The sequence below is a fragment of the Trichosurus vulpecula genome, chromosome 8, assembly GCF_011100635.1.
Source record: "Trichosurus vulpecula isolate mTriVul1 chromosome 8, mTriVul1.pri, whole genome shotgun sequence".
Classification (NCBI taxonomy): Eukaryota; Metazoa; Chordata; class Mammalia; order Diprotodontia; family Phalangeridae; genus Trichosurus; species Trichosurus vulpecula.
In genome coordinates, this window is record NC_050580.1 from 13,993,014 (window position 1) to 14,008,248 (window position 15,235).

The following is a 15,235-nucleotide window of genomic DNA, read 5'->3' on the forward strand; positions in this document are numbered from 1 at the left end:
GGTCACAGGTAATAAGTGGCAAAATCAGGATTAGAACTTGGCCCCTCTGACTTTGGATCCAGTGCTCTTCCCCCTAGACCAGCACATGCCACCTTTCCTCAGACTTTGAGGTTTTCAGCTCAAATATCTTAGGAGGTGTTTTCCTTCATAAATTTCCTTTCCCACCTCCCAATCTTGCTTCCAGTGCCGATGCTTGAAGGGCAGGGCCCAATGCAGAAAGTGAATAGGCGACTTGCTCCAGGTCTCACACTCTGTTCCTTTCTTGGATTCTTAACTCAGAGCTAAATAAAGCCACAGGGAATAAAAATGGCTAGAAATGAAAAAAGTGTACTAACTAGTTACGAAAATTCATTAATTCATCCACCAAGCATTCACTAAAACCTCTTTGTGTAAGGCACCAGGCAGTGATTAAGACCCACACTCTGGAGTTTGTGATCTGGGAGGCATGCATCACACCCGGGCTCTCCAGTCTATCCTCCCCAATGCCACACGAAGATTCCAAGAGCAAAGTTCTGGTCTTGTCATTTTCCTGCTTCACAAGGGTCAGTGGCTTCCTCTGCTTGGGCTTTCAAGCCTTTCAAATGATCTGGCTCCAGCCTCTCCTTCTTAATTGACTCTAAGTTGCATCTATATATCTATATTCCAGATAACCTGGCATGTTTGGGGTTTCATGATTGTGACATTCTATTTCCTGCCTGGAAATATGTGACATTGATTGTGACATTCTATTTCCTGAGGTGAACTTCTAAGAACATTTACAGTAGAAGGTCTGCTAAATATTTTACAGCAAATTCATGCAAAATGGGTGACGTCCACTGTGAGCAAGTAGCAGATGTGGGAAAGTCCTTGGGAATATTCCAAATTGTTCATCGTCTCCCAGATTGTTCATACTCTCATCCTGACTGGTTAGGAATATCAATATACAGAAACCCAAACTTAAGAAACAAATCATAACAATAATCAAGGGGGGACTGGTTATTCACATTACGAAAATAATAATAGTTAATATTTATGTAGAACACTTCAAGGTTTGGAAAGTATATTACATATGTTGTCTCTATAGAGCTTCACAACCTTCTGAAGTAGGTCCAATTATTATCCTCCTTTTACAGAAGATGAAATGGAGGCAGACAGGTTAAGTAACTTGTCTGGGGTCACATGGCTAGCCTGAGGTAGGAGGTGAACTTATCTCTTACTAGCTGTGTGACCTTAGGCAAGTCAGTGAACCTCTCTTGGTCTCAGTTTCCCTATCTGTAAGATGGACATAATAAGGGACCCTGCCCCCCTGGGTTGTTGGGCAGATAAACTGAGAACGGTGCTTTGCCAACTTAAATGCGCTATGGAAATGAGAGCAGCAAGGAACCTCAGAGGTCATGTGGGCAGAGGAGGAAGCTCAAGCCTAGACAGGAGCCTGACGGACTTGCCCAAGGTCACACTGGAGCAAGCCAAAGAAGTGGACAGCAAACCAGGGCTGCTGACTCCAGATTCAGTCCTCTCTCCCCTGGACTACACGATCTCTGCCTTTTCTTTCAAAATAAATGGACAAAAAATTGTATCTCTCTCTAACTTTCAGGAATTCATCTAGAACGCCAAGTGAGATGGAATCACACTCTTTTTTTAGAGCTAGAGGGGCCTTTGAAATCACGGTTTTAATATTCTTACGTATGTATATGTTGTGATCTTGGGCTCTAGGGTGGTGTAGTGGATATGACTAAGGGCTGGGCTAGGAGTTAGGAAGACCTGAATTCAAATCCTGCCCAAGACACTTATCGCCTGTATGACCCTGGGCAAGTCACTCCAAGTCTTGGTTTCCTCATCTGTAAAAAGGAGATAACACCTGTAGCATTTAACTTATAGTTTTGTTGGGAGGGTAATAATACATGAGAAATAGATTTACAGACATGAATTGTAATCCACCTCAGACATTTACCAGCTCATCTTCTCCAGGTCTCTGCTTTCTTCTCTGTAAAATGCAGGTGTTGGACTCAATGACCTCTGAGGCCACTTCCACCTCTAGAGCTAGGATCCTACGACTTCCCCTATAACATGCAGACTCCTTGAGAACCAGGGGTTCTTTCAGTGGATTCTAAATTCTCAGCACACCACAATTTTTCTGTCAAGTATCAGGCTTTGAATTGCTGATTGACCAATGTGCTTCATTTTTCCTCCTTCCATTGTACGGATGAGTAAATTGAGGTCTAATGGGAAAGTGACAAGTCCAAAGTAACACAACTGGTGAGTTGCAGAGTAAACCCCAAAATTTTTAGTCTTGGTCCAGTCCTTTTCCATGAGAATATGCTGCTAATTTCCTTGGCAAACCCTTTCATTCATGTGTCCGGCAAAGGCAAACTTATCATGAGCATAATTCAAATATGACTCTAAAAAGGATGGAATTACAACTCAAAGGAACCTCAGAGATATTCTAGTCCAAACCTTTCATTTTACCGATGAGGCAGCTGGAGGTCAGAGAGGACAAGTCACTTGCCCAAGACCACGCAGCTAATAAGTTCTGGCTTGAAACTAGGACATTCAATTCTACAACTAAGGCTGTTTGAAATGGGACTTTCTCGGTGGAACACAAATTAGTGCCAGCTTTCACCCACCTGGAAAAGCAGCAGCAGCAGCAGGTGGCAGAGCCTCGGTTCCCTCCATAGGAATGCCCAGGGTTTGAAGGGTGTACTCAGCTGCGTATGTCTTGGCTTCATCAACAAAGGCACTAAGTTTTGGAGGAGTGAAGGGGTGACTGTAAAGCAGAAGTTATGTTAGATTTGGGGCAATTTCCCACATTCCTCGGCTAGATAGAGGTTGTTATTTTTAGGTTATTGCTATAGTAAAATGGGAAACTTTTGTGGACCTGTAGGATTTGAAATTGAGAGCAGGAAGAAACATGAAACTACTGACTGTTCAAAATGTATGATGAAGATGATGATGATGGTGAAGATAGTCTTTTTTGTGGAGCTGAGCTCCTAGGTGTGCTCATATTTTTGCAAGCAAATCATTTTAATTCTATACTCTAAGTTTTGATTACCAATGAAAACTGAAGGGAAATACTGACTTTAGAAACTGTCAGAAAGTAATGGCTACGCATATTCAACCCAAGACCTTTCCCAATCTCTCCACGCTCTGTCCCATACCAAAATGTTTTTATAATCACTTTGTATCTAGTTTGTATTAATTTCCCTGTGTATATATTCCTCCTGCCCCTACCCCAGCGGAATGGAAGCTACTTGAGCGAAAGGATTGTTTTGACTTTGTTTTCCTAACTCTAACCACCAGAAAAGGAACTGGCGTATCAAAAGGACAAGCATTTCTTAAATGCCTGCAAACAGCCCCTGTCCTCAAGAAACTTGTATTCTTTTGAGGGTTCAATAGGGGCTTGTTGAATTGGATTGAACAAAGAGAAACCACCACCTGGAGCAAACAGGAAAAAATGGAAAAACTACTCACATTGCTGGATTCTGGTTGGCAAGAGCTGGAATGGAGATTTTGTAAAGGAAAAGTTGTCTTTGGTCTTGGCCAATAGCTGAGTGGAGCTGGTACACTGGCTGCCCCCAGTTATTCTTCTGGCAGATTTCTTCTAAGACCTAGAAGAATAAAAATCATAACTTTTATTCTATGTTTTTAAAAAAATATTGCACTTGGATTACTTCTCTGACTTTAACAGTTTTATACTTCCATCTTCTGTATCCATGCTAATATAAGAAAGGCAGAAAGTGCCCCATGGTTTAATGACTTGTAGACCTTGAGTGGAACTCAATTGAAAATTCAACAACCATTAATTCATAAAGATGACTTTCCCACCATTTGCTCTAATACATTTTTGTTGTTGTTTAACTTTGTCCCAAGTGCTGAAAATTGTTATTTCTAGCTTTAACCTCCATTTTGTTTGTATTTGGATTGCTGCTGGATCAACTTTTCTTTCCTATGATCACCTTAATTTATGCATAGAACACAGGATGCAAATATTCCTTCCTTTCAGTTCACTGGGTCACAGCCATCAAATCTCACCTTTGTGTAGAAAATCTAAGAAATATGCTATTGTTTGTCCAGGGAAAAATTCCAAATGGGCAGTCCTGTATTGCTTTGTCTGCTCCCTCTCATTTCTCTGACATCATATTGACCATCTATGGAATCCTCTGCTTTTTAATCATTTCCTGCACTTTCTTTTTTTCTAAATATTTTGCCCCCAGACTTACTGATATAATTGTAATAACTGTATCAGTCTTTTCTCCAGATGAAAGCCAATTTAGATGATGACCAGTGTTTAGGGAAGACTACAGTAGAGCATTGCCCATACAATAACATGTTTCCAGAAGAGTCTACAAGGTACAAGGCAGAGGAAAGAACCAAGAGTTCAGGTATGTGGGAATAATCCTCTAAAACACCAAGTCTATAGAGGGATGTTATTGCAGTAGTCCTTTTGGAATTACATCACAAAATCACAGAATTTCGGGAGTAGAAGGGACCTCACTGGCCAGCTAGTCCAGTCCAAATTTGAACTGGAATGCTCTCTCTAAAATATCTAATGTTATATATAACATGTATAATGTTATGTGTAATATAGAATATGATATAATATATATTTTATTATTATTATATTATTAGATAATATATATAATTATCTGACATAACTAATGGTCATCCAATCTTGGCTTGATCACCTCCAGTGAGGAAGCCCATTCATTCGGGTGGCTCTAATTGTAGGATATTTTAACCCCTGAAATCAGCCTAAATTTACCTCTCCTCCTCTCCCATCCATTACTCCTAGTTCTTCCCTATAGGGCCTTGCACAGCAAGACTAACTCTCTTTTATGTAGAATCACAGAGCTTGAATTGGAAGAGATTTTAATGGCCATCTAGTCCAACCCATCAATGGAAGAGTCCCTGCTATAACATGCCAAAAGAGTCATCATCCAGCTAGCAGGGGGAACCCTCCATTCCTCAACACAATCCCTTCAGCTTTGGATACTTAAAGATAACGATCACATCCCCACCTCAGTCTTCTCTTTTCCTCACTAAGCATCCCCAGTTTATGCAATAGATTCTCCTATCACATGATTTTGGTAACCCTCACTATATTATTGCTCTATCTAGGTACTGGCTCTTAAGCTTTTCAAGGTTCTTTCTTTAATGTGGTCCAGAAGGCAACAGAACACTCCTGAGATAGTCCCATGCACTACTCTGTATGTGGTCCTATACTGCTTTAGATGTGGTCCCATTGGTGTTCCAGGCAGGTCCTCCTTGTCCTTTACACTCCAGGTGTGGTCCCACTGTGGCCCTCCATTGCTCCAAATGTGATTTGTTCTAAAGGCCATCTGGGTTCACATTTGGCTTTTCAGTTCACTCCCTTTCTATGTCCAGTTTGCAGGTACCACATTCAGCTGCCATTCTGGGAGATAACTAACTAAGCCTTGAACACCATGAAAACACACCACGTTTGAGACAGAGATTTCAACAGGAGCCATGCCTTCCCCTTCGAACTTGGGAACATTGTTGATCAGAGAGCCCTTGAATGAGTTAATATTCTCCCCCTGGCATAATTCTGTGGATTTTATTTTATTTTTTACTCACATCCATTGCCATTAAAAAAGAAAAAGAAAAACATAACCCTTGTAATAATATTGGGCAATTCTTAAACAGTGACATATAATAACTTACATTTATATAGCAACTTAGGGGTTGTACTTTACCTATATTATCTGATTGGAGCCCCACAAAAACCATGTGGAATTGCTATCATCACACCCATTTTACTGACAAAGAACTGAGTCTCTCAGAGGTTGAGTGACTTTCCAAAGCCACATAGATAGTAGATTTCTGAGGTGGGATTCAAACACAGATCTCCCGGTCTGCCCTTCTGGTACTCTTCACTAGACTAAACTGCCTCAGAAGAGTGGAGGGAAGTTTCGATTTTGCTAGATAGAATGGTAGAGTTTCAGATTTAGAAGGGGGCCCTGGGACCCTCAGTGTAATCCCATACTGGAAAAAAAGTATCCCTCTGGTTAACTCGGAACTGGACCAGTCTGTTTTATATATAGACAAGCGATAGTCCAAATGCAGATCAAATCAATGCGCCATCAGCAGGGACCCAGAACTGTAGTTACGGGTGTTTATAGATTGGGTATGATCTTCACAGTTTTTACTCAGGACCATCCTCTCCCAGGATTTCCCCTGAGAACATTAAAATTTGTCTCAGGCTCATATCTCTACAGAAAGAGTAAAGAAGATAGTTTAGGTAGCTAAATGGTGCAGTGGATAGAGCACTGGGCGTGGAGTCAGGAATATCTGAGTTTAAATCCAGCCTCAGACACCTCCTAGCTGTGTGACCCTGGGAAAGTTGCTTAACCCTGTTTGCCTCAGTTTCCTCATCTGTAAAATGAGCTGGAAAAGGAAGTATATTTATACTCTAATATCTTTGCAAGAAAACCCCAAATGGGGCCACAAAGACTTGGACATGACTGAAAACTAGTGAACAGTAGCAACAAGGTACAATGGAAGAATTTAAAGGCCCATTTGTATGACATTTTACCTGTCTAGGCCTCAGTTTACTTATTAGTAAAATGAGGAGGTTGGAGTAGATGACTTCTAAAATTCCATCTAACTCCATACTTATGCTGCTATGATCTGTGATTCCTCAGCTCCCAAGCAGGGCTAACAAGCTATGGAATACAGGACAGGTTTTACTTCATGCAACTTGTACTTGTACCAATACATAGTCAATACACAGCCCTCCTCCCACTGGCATGAGCTTCCACCTTTTCCTAAGAACATATAGGGTGTCCAAGAAATGACAAGAAATACGGAAATATTTCCATATGATACAGAGCAAAGGAAAAAGACCAGCAGTGTCCAGAGAAAAACAAAGCCAGTAACAAAATCTGAGGCCCACTCAAAGGGGACAGATTAACTCGAAGAAGATGCTTGTCAATTCAACACTATTGGGATTATTTTGACAAGCTAGTTGATGAGGGGAATGCTGCGGATACCCTTTGACCTAGATTTTCGTCAAAGCTTTTGATAAAGTATCTCAGAGCATTCTTATGGAGACTGTGGAGAGATATGGATCAGACTGATATAGTTGGATTCTGGTGGGACGTGTGGACTCAAAAAGTGGTTGATAATACCTCAATGTCATCATGGCTGGAGGTTTCCCTTAGGACACCCTAGGGATCTGGATTTGGTGCTATCCTTTTACACATTTTTATCAGACTAGAATAAAGGCATAGGCGGCATGCTCAAAAGTTTTGCCAACAGCACAAAGCTGAGAAGAATAATCAACATGCTGAATTCAGGATCCAAATGCATCCTGTCAGGTGAGGGCCAGAATTAAACAAAGATAAAGTCTTACACTTGGGTTCAAAAAATGAACATCACAAGTTCAAAATAGGGGAAGCCTGAGTGGACAGTTTCAAGATGATCTTGGATTTCAGCAGACTTGAAACTCACTATATAAGTCAGAACAATGCTATCTTGGGTTGCCTCGAGAAAAAGAGCTCTGAAAACTGTAATATACCTTCATGAGACTTCCTCTGAAGAATTGTGTTCAGTATCGTGGTTTAAGGAGGGCATCGGTTAAGCTATAATGCCGGGATGGCAACCAGCATGGTGAAGGATGTTGAGTACATGACACGAGGAATCATTGAAGGAATTGGACAGGTTTAGCTTGGCAAGAAGACTTGGGGAGATATAATGGCTTTCTTCAAGTATTTGAAGGGCTGCCATGAGGAGGAAAGATCGGCTTTATTCTATTTGAATCAGGAACAACAGGCAGGAGATGTAAAGAATCCAATTTAGACTCGATATTGGGAAAAGCCTTTTAACAATTGTAGCCACTCCAAAATGGATTGGGCTGCTTCCTTAGGTGTTGGCTCCCTCTACCTGGAAGGTCTTAGATCAGAGGCCAGAAAACTACTTTCTGCCGTGTTACTGGGGGAGGAGTTTTCCTTTCATATTTTTGTTAGACTGGGTAGCTGCTGGGGTCCCTTCCAATTCTCCAGTTCCATGATTCTATTCAAATTTACGTGCACTTGCCTTCCTTTGAACAGACTAAAATAGTTCAAAGGTTATAGTTTTCCATTCCATATTTTGTTTGGTTGTCTATGAAGTTAGTTATTTACTTTATTGTTTAAACATTTAAAGAAAACAGGGCTTGGTGCTTCTTCCCACTGCCTACCTGAGGAGCAAGTTTAATCCCTTGAGGCTTTAAGGTAACTGGATTCATGGGAGTGATCTCCATTCCAGGTAAAATGTCGTAGAGTTTGTCTTCTCCCCTCTTGTCTCCTTTGACCTGATAGCCACGCCCCCGGCCCGGGTAGGCCAAATATCCACGACCGCCCAGTCCTCTAACTCCCGCAGCCCCTACAGGGACATTCATGTAAATTTCTAGGAATGTAAGAAGGTATTAAACTGAATCAAACCACCAGAAAATCACCCCGATTCTTACTGCAATGGAAAAGTTAGCCCCCGTCACATTGATTATGCCCCTGAAGAGAGACCATGAGGTGGGATTCTAATGGAATGAAACTCAATGCAAAGTATAGTTCACAAGAAAAAAATGAGTGACCTTTGAAGGACATCAGTACCATGGAGATTTGCCTTTAGTACCTGTGGCAGGCTGGATCTCTGAGCTAGAAGTGACATTTTCAATTTTGGCTGGTAATTAACTTAGCTCTCAGAGAGATTTAGCCAGAGAGCAAGATGGTAGAATGGTTTATTCAGGCATCCCAATGCAATATCACCACCCTGCTTATAATATTTCATGTTGCCTTTGGACTCTCCTTTAGCAGTAAACTCAAAGTCATTGCCAGCACATTAGGACACTGGGCTTGAAAGCAAACCGCCATTTTGCTTAAGTTTCCCATATTTGCTTCTTTGTTCTGTCAATGTAAGGTTCAACTTTTCATTGAGTTCATGGGCAGATTACTTTTGATTTTAGCTTTACTATTTTTTTTGGTGTGTACACATTGCTGATATGATTTGCCATTGATGGCATAAAGGGATAGGAAAATAGTTATATTGATTACTCTTCCTTCAATCAGCATCATTGGTTCCTAAATAGTTATAAGACAGATTTTTTCACCCTTGGTTAAACCACAGAACATTCCCACCTCCTTCGTCTTCCCCCATGCACACATTACAACTGGTTCATTTTAAAGATATGGAATTTTGACTCTTCACTGACATGATTCCTCCCATAAGAGTATAGAGGGCTGCTTCTGGAGACAGAGGAGATCTTCAAGCAAAGGCTGAATGATCCCATGAGGTGTATTGTAAAAGAGACTATGAGAGGGTAAGGACCAAACAGCATTTAGCTCTGGGGTCCTTTTCTACTCTGAGATTGGGGTTCTATGCAATATTTGATTCAGAGTGCAATTAAATGTTCCTTAGTAGCCATCCTCTCTGCTGAAATGATCCAGGACTTGGAAATCTGCATATGTGTGGTTTTTTCCCTCTGCCTTCATTAGACGTTTTATAACAGGAAATAGACATTATCTGGCAGCCAGACTGTTTCCTTTTTTGATTGGAATTTAATTCCTCATTTTCTAATATGACTCAGAAACAAGTTAAGTTCCATCTTCACATCCCCATGAGGAGATGCAATCCATATTTCTAAATGGAGGTAAGATGAGAGCATCTAGCTATATTAGGTGTTATCAAATTAATAACAATGTGCTGTTCACAGACAAAGATGGTACTCCTAACCCACTACCAATAGAATGTGTATTTTGAATTGTTTCTCCATTAGTGGTGAGTGAATTATGCCACAGGATGCAGAGAAGAGAAGGAAGGGTCTTCCTATTTGTATCCCTGGCACTTAGTACAGTGCCTGGCATGTGTTAGGCACTTAATAAATATTTACTGAGTTGAAGTGGATTGAGTCTAGTCCTATCACCTCCTGGCTTATACAGGGTCCCATGGGTAAAAAGCAGCAGGGCTCTTTTGTGCTTTGGGGCACATTTATTCCCCCATCTCCTCCCTCAGATACGTATGGAGATGGTATTGGTTGTATCCTTGATCTTGCCAGCACTCTCAAGTGGAATACCCATAATATTCTACTTACATAGTCATGAACTCTGAAATTCCTTTATCTGTTCATAGTCTACTGTCATTCCACCTCTCCTTCTGCCCTACAACCCCAAACCCTGTTCTTGGTCCTCACTGCCAACTCCAATTCGATCACCTCTATTCTTTCCCAGGTCATCATTCCTGCACCAGCTGTGCTCTCTTCCCTTTCCCATCTTGACACTTTCATGAGCCAACTCAACACTCCACTGTTCTTTTCTCATTAGTACCGTGCCCCATTTCCCTATTGTTTGTCTTGCCCTGCCAAGTCTCAACCTTAGTTGATTCCTATCTGCGTTGACAGACAGAGTGCCCCATACCAATGAGCTCCTATCTCTATCCAGATGCTTATTAATGTGGTAGTGGGGGTTGAGCCATAATCTACATCTCTGAATGGTGTGTCTACGCTGATGAAATCACAGATGCTCTATGCTTTGAGTAACAGTAACTATTACCACTACTACTCTTAGGATTAGGATCCAAACTGGGATTTGGGCTTGACTCTGTGCTGTAACCGAATGACTCAGCTCAGAACAAGTCATTTCTCCATATTTAATTGACTCTCTACATTTTCTCTCTCTCTAAATCTCTAGCGAAAATGTTTACCAGTTGTAATGTGATTTAAAAAAAGATTCCTTGCTTAATACAGTGGCTACAACATGTGATTTTCAACGAACAATTTCCATTCTCTATAACTACACTATCCCCCATGTAAACCATCTAAAGCTATTGCAGACAAATTATTTAAGATCTTTCAATGCATCTCAGAAATTTCTAAATGTCAGATTTTACCTCTGATAGAAGGTGGCCGGATGATGGCTCTGTTGCTGAGGTGTCCCTTGGCCACTGGAAAGTGGAGGTTTGGAATGGCTGCATAGGCCTGTGGGGCATAGAAGACAGGTGCTCCCAGGTAGGCTGTGGCTGGGTCATAAACATGGCCCAGTGAGTAAGCGTATTCCCCTTGTAGGACGGTGCCCCGGCCACCTGTGCCTCGAGTGTATCTCACATAACTGTCTTTATCCACTGGCTTGGCTAAAGTCACTTCAATAGGAGAACCATCCAGCACCTTTTATAATAAGAAAAGGAAAGGTGAAGTGAGGAACGGCAAAGACAACCCAGTTCAGGTAATGTCTGCCCCACCTGTTGTTTGCTCTCACTTTCTAAGTTTAATTGGTCAAACGTACTCCATGTCTCATGGCCTTACGTAATAACCAAGTCATGATTAGGTGGAAAGTGGTGGGGACAACAATATGGCACCATAAGGGGCATGGCAAAGAATATATGTAACTTCCATAAAAGGTCCAACCTTTGGGGAGATGGGTTGAATAAGGAAAAAAAAAACCCTCTCTGACACTCGTATCTTACCTCCTGATCTGGATTCAGCTTGTAGCTGATTCCATACGCCTAAAATCAGTTTCCTGAACCTACCCAACTTTACATCTATAATTTTGATCCTATCATCTCAACCCTTTGAATACAAGATTGAGATCTGAAGAAATCCTGTACCAACCCAGACTTCCCATCCTGATTTGAACCCTACACATTTCCCCTCAAGGATTTCCTGCCTCTCCTACCCTGATGCTTGCCAGAATCATAGGCAACAATGGTGTTTCCCTGGGTGGGATACAGACCCCTATTCCCATGAAGGCTTACTCCTTTTTTCTCCCTCCTTAGTACATTCCCCCATTTTCACGCAAATTACTCTTACAGGACATGGGCTAGTTTGACACTGGTATGTACACCGGCCCTGAAGGCAGTGCAAAATTGGCTTAAATTTAGGCTCTTTCCCTAACCCAAGTTTGAATGGAGAATCAGAAGCTCTTGTCCTAGATATGGGATCAGCTGAGTTTCTCTACTCCCAGGCCCACTGCCAATGCAAGATAGGTATAACTCCATGATCAAATGATTGTTGACATGTGACTGAAATGTAATGAAACTGTTCCCAGAAGCAGCATGTGGAAATCACCACAACTTCTTGTTTGCACCTTGAATGTAGGGATGACAGGGAGGAGAGAGAAAGAAAGCCAAAAGACAGGTCATGGAGCATAGTGGAAATGTGCTAGTTGGGAAATCAGAGGCCTTGGTTTCAATGTTGGGCAAGGAATTTAACCCCTGCGGGGTCTCAGCTTCCTCAGCTAGTAAAGAGGTACTTGGGCTACATGGCTCTGAAGTCTCTCCCAACTCTAATTCTATCTGTGAGACTCTGACGTTATGGGGCTAACTAATACATTACATAGTCATGAATCCACATCAAGCTTCCACATTGCAGTGCAGATGTCTCTTTCCCCCCATATATGGAAGCCACTCATTGGCTCACGTTCATGCAGTACCTTCCCATTTAAAGCCTTCATGGCATTCACTGCATCTTCACGGTTATTGAAGTGCACGAAAGCATAGTCTCGGATTTTCTTCACTCGCTCCACGGAACCTACAAGGAATGAAGGAAAGTGAGGCTCTTACCAGAGGTGGAGCCACGTTGATTGCACATGGTACCTTCTTCTTTGGCAACTTGAACAGCAGAAGAATATTGAGGCCATGTAGTCCAACACCTTCATTTTATGTCATTTAAAAATATGTTCATTTAAAAATTATTATATTAACAGACACCAAACCAAATGACATTTTCATACACATTATAGTCCAGTAGGAGAGGATTGTATGTGAATCTGCAAATCTCTGTTATATAGACCTTGTGTTTCTTTTTATGTGTCCAGTAAATACAACACAGCCTTCTTTCTGTTCTCTTCCCTTTTTGGGAAGGAGCAAGAGGAGCCCATCCCTACCCTGCTCCTCTCTATGCTCGCTCCCAAAATGAAAAAAATCTTCTAAAATATTGATAGTGTATATATGTATGCACATATGATATATAGACTATATATGTTATTGACAGTGTATGTAGTATTGCTATATATACTATCAATATATAGTGCATGTGTGTATATACATATATGTATATGTGGATATGTGTCCATATATGTATCTATCTACGTACTATTGATACTCAATATTGAAGGACTCTTCAGTGGTGTGTTAGTGAGGGCTGCCATAACAAATGGATAGACCTTCAGGTCCAATTTCTTTCTACAATGAAATAATACTACACACATGTACGTGTATATACATAAATTATATATATAGTATATATCTATATATACACATGTATACATATATTTATATATGATGCAACCATTGTGGGAAATTGTGTTACCTATCAGTATTTCTAGAGGGTTTTTGACATATAAAATTTATGCATGCATACAATATATACTTTTCCATACATGTATATATACAGTGCACATATATTTAGGCACATATACACATATGTATATACACATACATTTCTTATGCTGTAACTCCCTCCCACCTTTGTATGAGGAGTCTGCTTCCTAACCCATGTGCTAGAAATGGAATTGGTTATTTTATTGCTAAGCACTCTTAAGTCTTTCAAAGTTTTTCTTTACTCTTTACTGCTGTACAGTTGCTCTCACGGTTCTGCTCCTCACTCCACCATATCTGTTCATTCAAGTTTTCCCAGATTTCCCATCCCTTTAATCATTCCTGATGAGATATTAATATTCCATTATACCCATATACCATACATGCATACATACATATACATACATATATATATATACATATACATATTCCACATATGAATCATTTTCCTCTTTCTTTGATCTCTTTGGGGTATATATACATAGCTGTGTGACTTTGTAGGCAGAGTTCCAAATTGCTTTCCAGAATTGCTGGACCAATTCACAGCTCTGCCAACTGGGGGTTGATGTGCTTCCCCCACCTCCAACCATTTGTCATTGTCCTTTTTTGTCATCTTTGACAATCCGATGGATATGAGGTAAAAATTCAGAGTTGGCTTACTTTGTATTTCTGCAATTATTAATGATTTGGAACACTTTTTAATATGGTTTATGATTTTTTGTATTTCTTCCTTTGAAAAACACATTTGTTTCTTATGACCACTTATCTCCCAGAGAATGGCTCTTATTCCTAAAAGTTTGAATCAGTTCCCTATAAATTTTGTATATCAGACCTTATTCAGAAATTTATTGTGAAGATTTTTCCCCCACTTAACTGTTTCTCTTCTAATTTTAATTATATTGGTTTTGTTTATGCAAAACTTTTATAATCAAGGGTCTATTTTATCTTCCATATCCATTGTTTGGTTATAAACTCTTTCCCCCTCTTCTGTTCAGACAGGTATTTTTTCCTTGTTCCTCTAATTTGTTTATAATATGACCTTTTATATCTAAGCTGTGTATTTCTTTGGAGCCTGTCTTGTTAAATGTTATGACATATTTGTCTCTCCTTAATTTCTGTCAGAATGCTTTCTAGTTTTCTCAGCAGTTCTTGCCAGATAGTGACACCTTATCCCACTTGCTGGGGTCTTTGGCCAAAACATTTTACAGATGAGGAATTGAAGCATAGGGAGATTATCCAACTTGCCTAAGATTTCACAGGTAACAATAACACACCGGCAGAGCTGGGGTTTCAACCTGGGTCATCTCTGTCCAAATTCAGCCCTCTTTCAATTGCCCCATGCTGTGTCACAGTTTGGCTTTGGTTGAAAAAAATGAAGCACACCTGTGTATCCAGGTGAGAATTAGGTAAGTAAAGGTCATATCTGCAGAACCACCAAAAAAGGAAGCCCATGGGGCTCTGCTTGGGAGAGGGTTCTATTTCCAGCCTATTAGTCCCTATAATGATGACAACTTGTCTTTGTAGGAGACTTTGGCACTGTTTTCAAGGTGCTGTGGTTAGAGGGCAATGAAATTTTAGATGTCTTCTAGGCACTGATAATTGAAAATAAAGTTGGAAGTTTCCCTAATCTACCCTTGCTGCTTGTTTTCTTCTTCAACTTTAAGAGAAGTGAGGCCTCAGTAGAGTAGAACTTGCTAGGACCTCCTGGTGCTTTGGGATCTCCACTCTGGAGGCCCTACTTTTCTTTCCATGAAGGCATTCACTATACTCCATCAGCTCTTTGCTATTTATTCTCTCCCAGAGCATGAAAATGAATAAGTGTGACAGGCATCATTAGGGAGCGTGGGAGCCTAGAAAACAAATTAAGGGACATATGCACAGCATCAACCCAAAGGGAAAGTATCTTTGGAGAGAAAGGTGAATGGTTTTTCATCATTCTTGTTTCAACTAATGGGAT

The 15,235-nt window shown here is 40.6% G+C and overlaps 1 protein-coding gene across 6 annotated transcripts in view; it reads right to left on the minus strand.

Moving 5' to 3' along the window:
* The window catches only part of A1CF (APOBEC1 complementation factor), a 103,234-nt gene that overhangs the window by 12,361 nt on the left and 75,638 nt on the right, over positions 1-15,235 (minus strand). For 5 of the 6 annotated variants that reach the window (XM_036734750.1, XM_036734747.1, XM_036734752.1 and 2 more), the window contains exons 7-11: positions 12,393-12,490; positions 10,855-11,128; positions 8,174-8,382; positions 3,448-3,584; positions 2,604-2,743 (exon numbers count right to left, since the gene is read on the minus strand). In XM_036734750.1, the coding sequence (XP_036590645.1) occupies positions 2,604-2,743; positions 3,448-3,584; positions 8,174-8,382; positions 10,855-11,128; positions 12,393-12,490 (858 nt within the window). The remainder of the gene's footprint in view (positions 1-2,603; positions 2,744-3,447; positions 3,585-8,173; positions 8,383-10,854; positions 11,129-12,392; positions 12,491-15,235) is intronic. The other variant, XM_036734751.1, reaches the window with a different exon arrangement.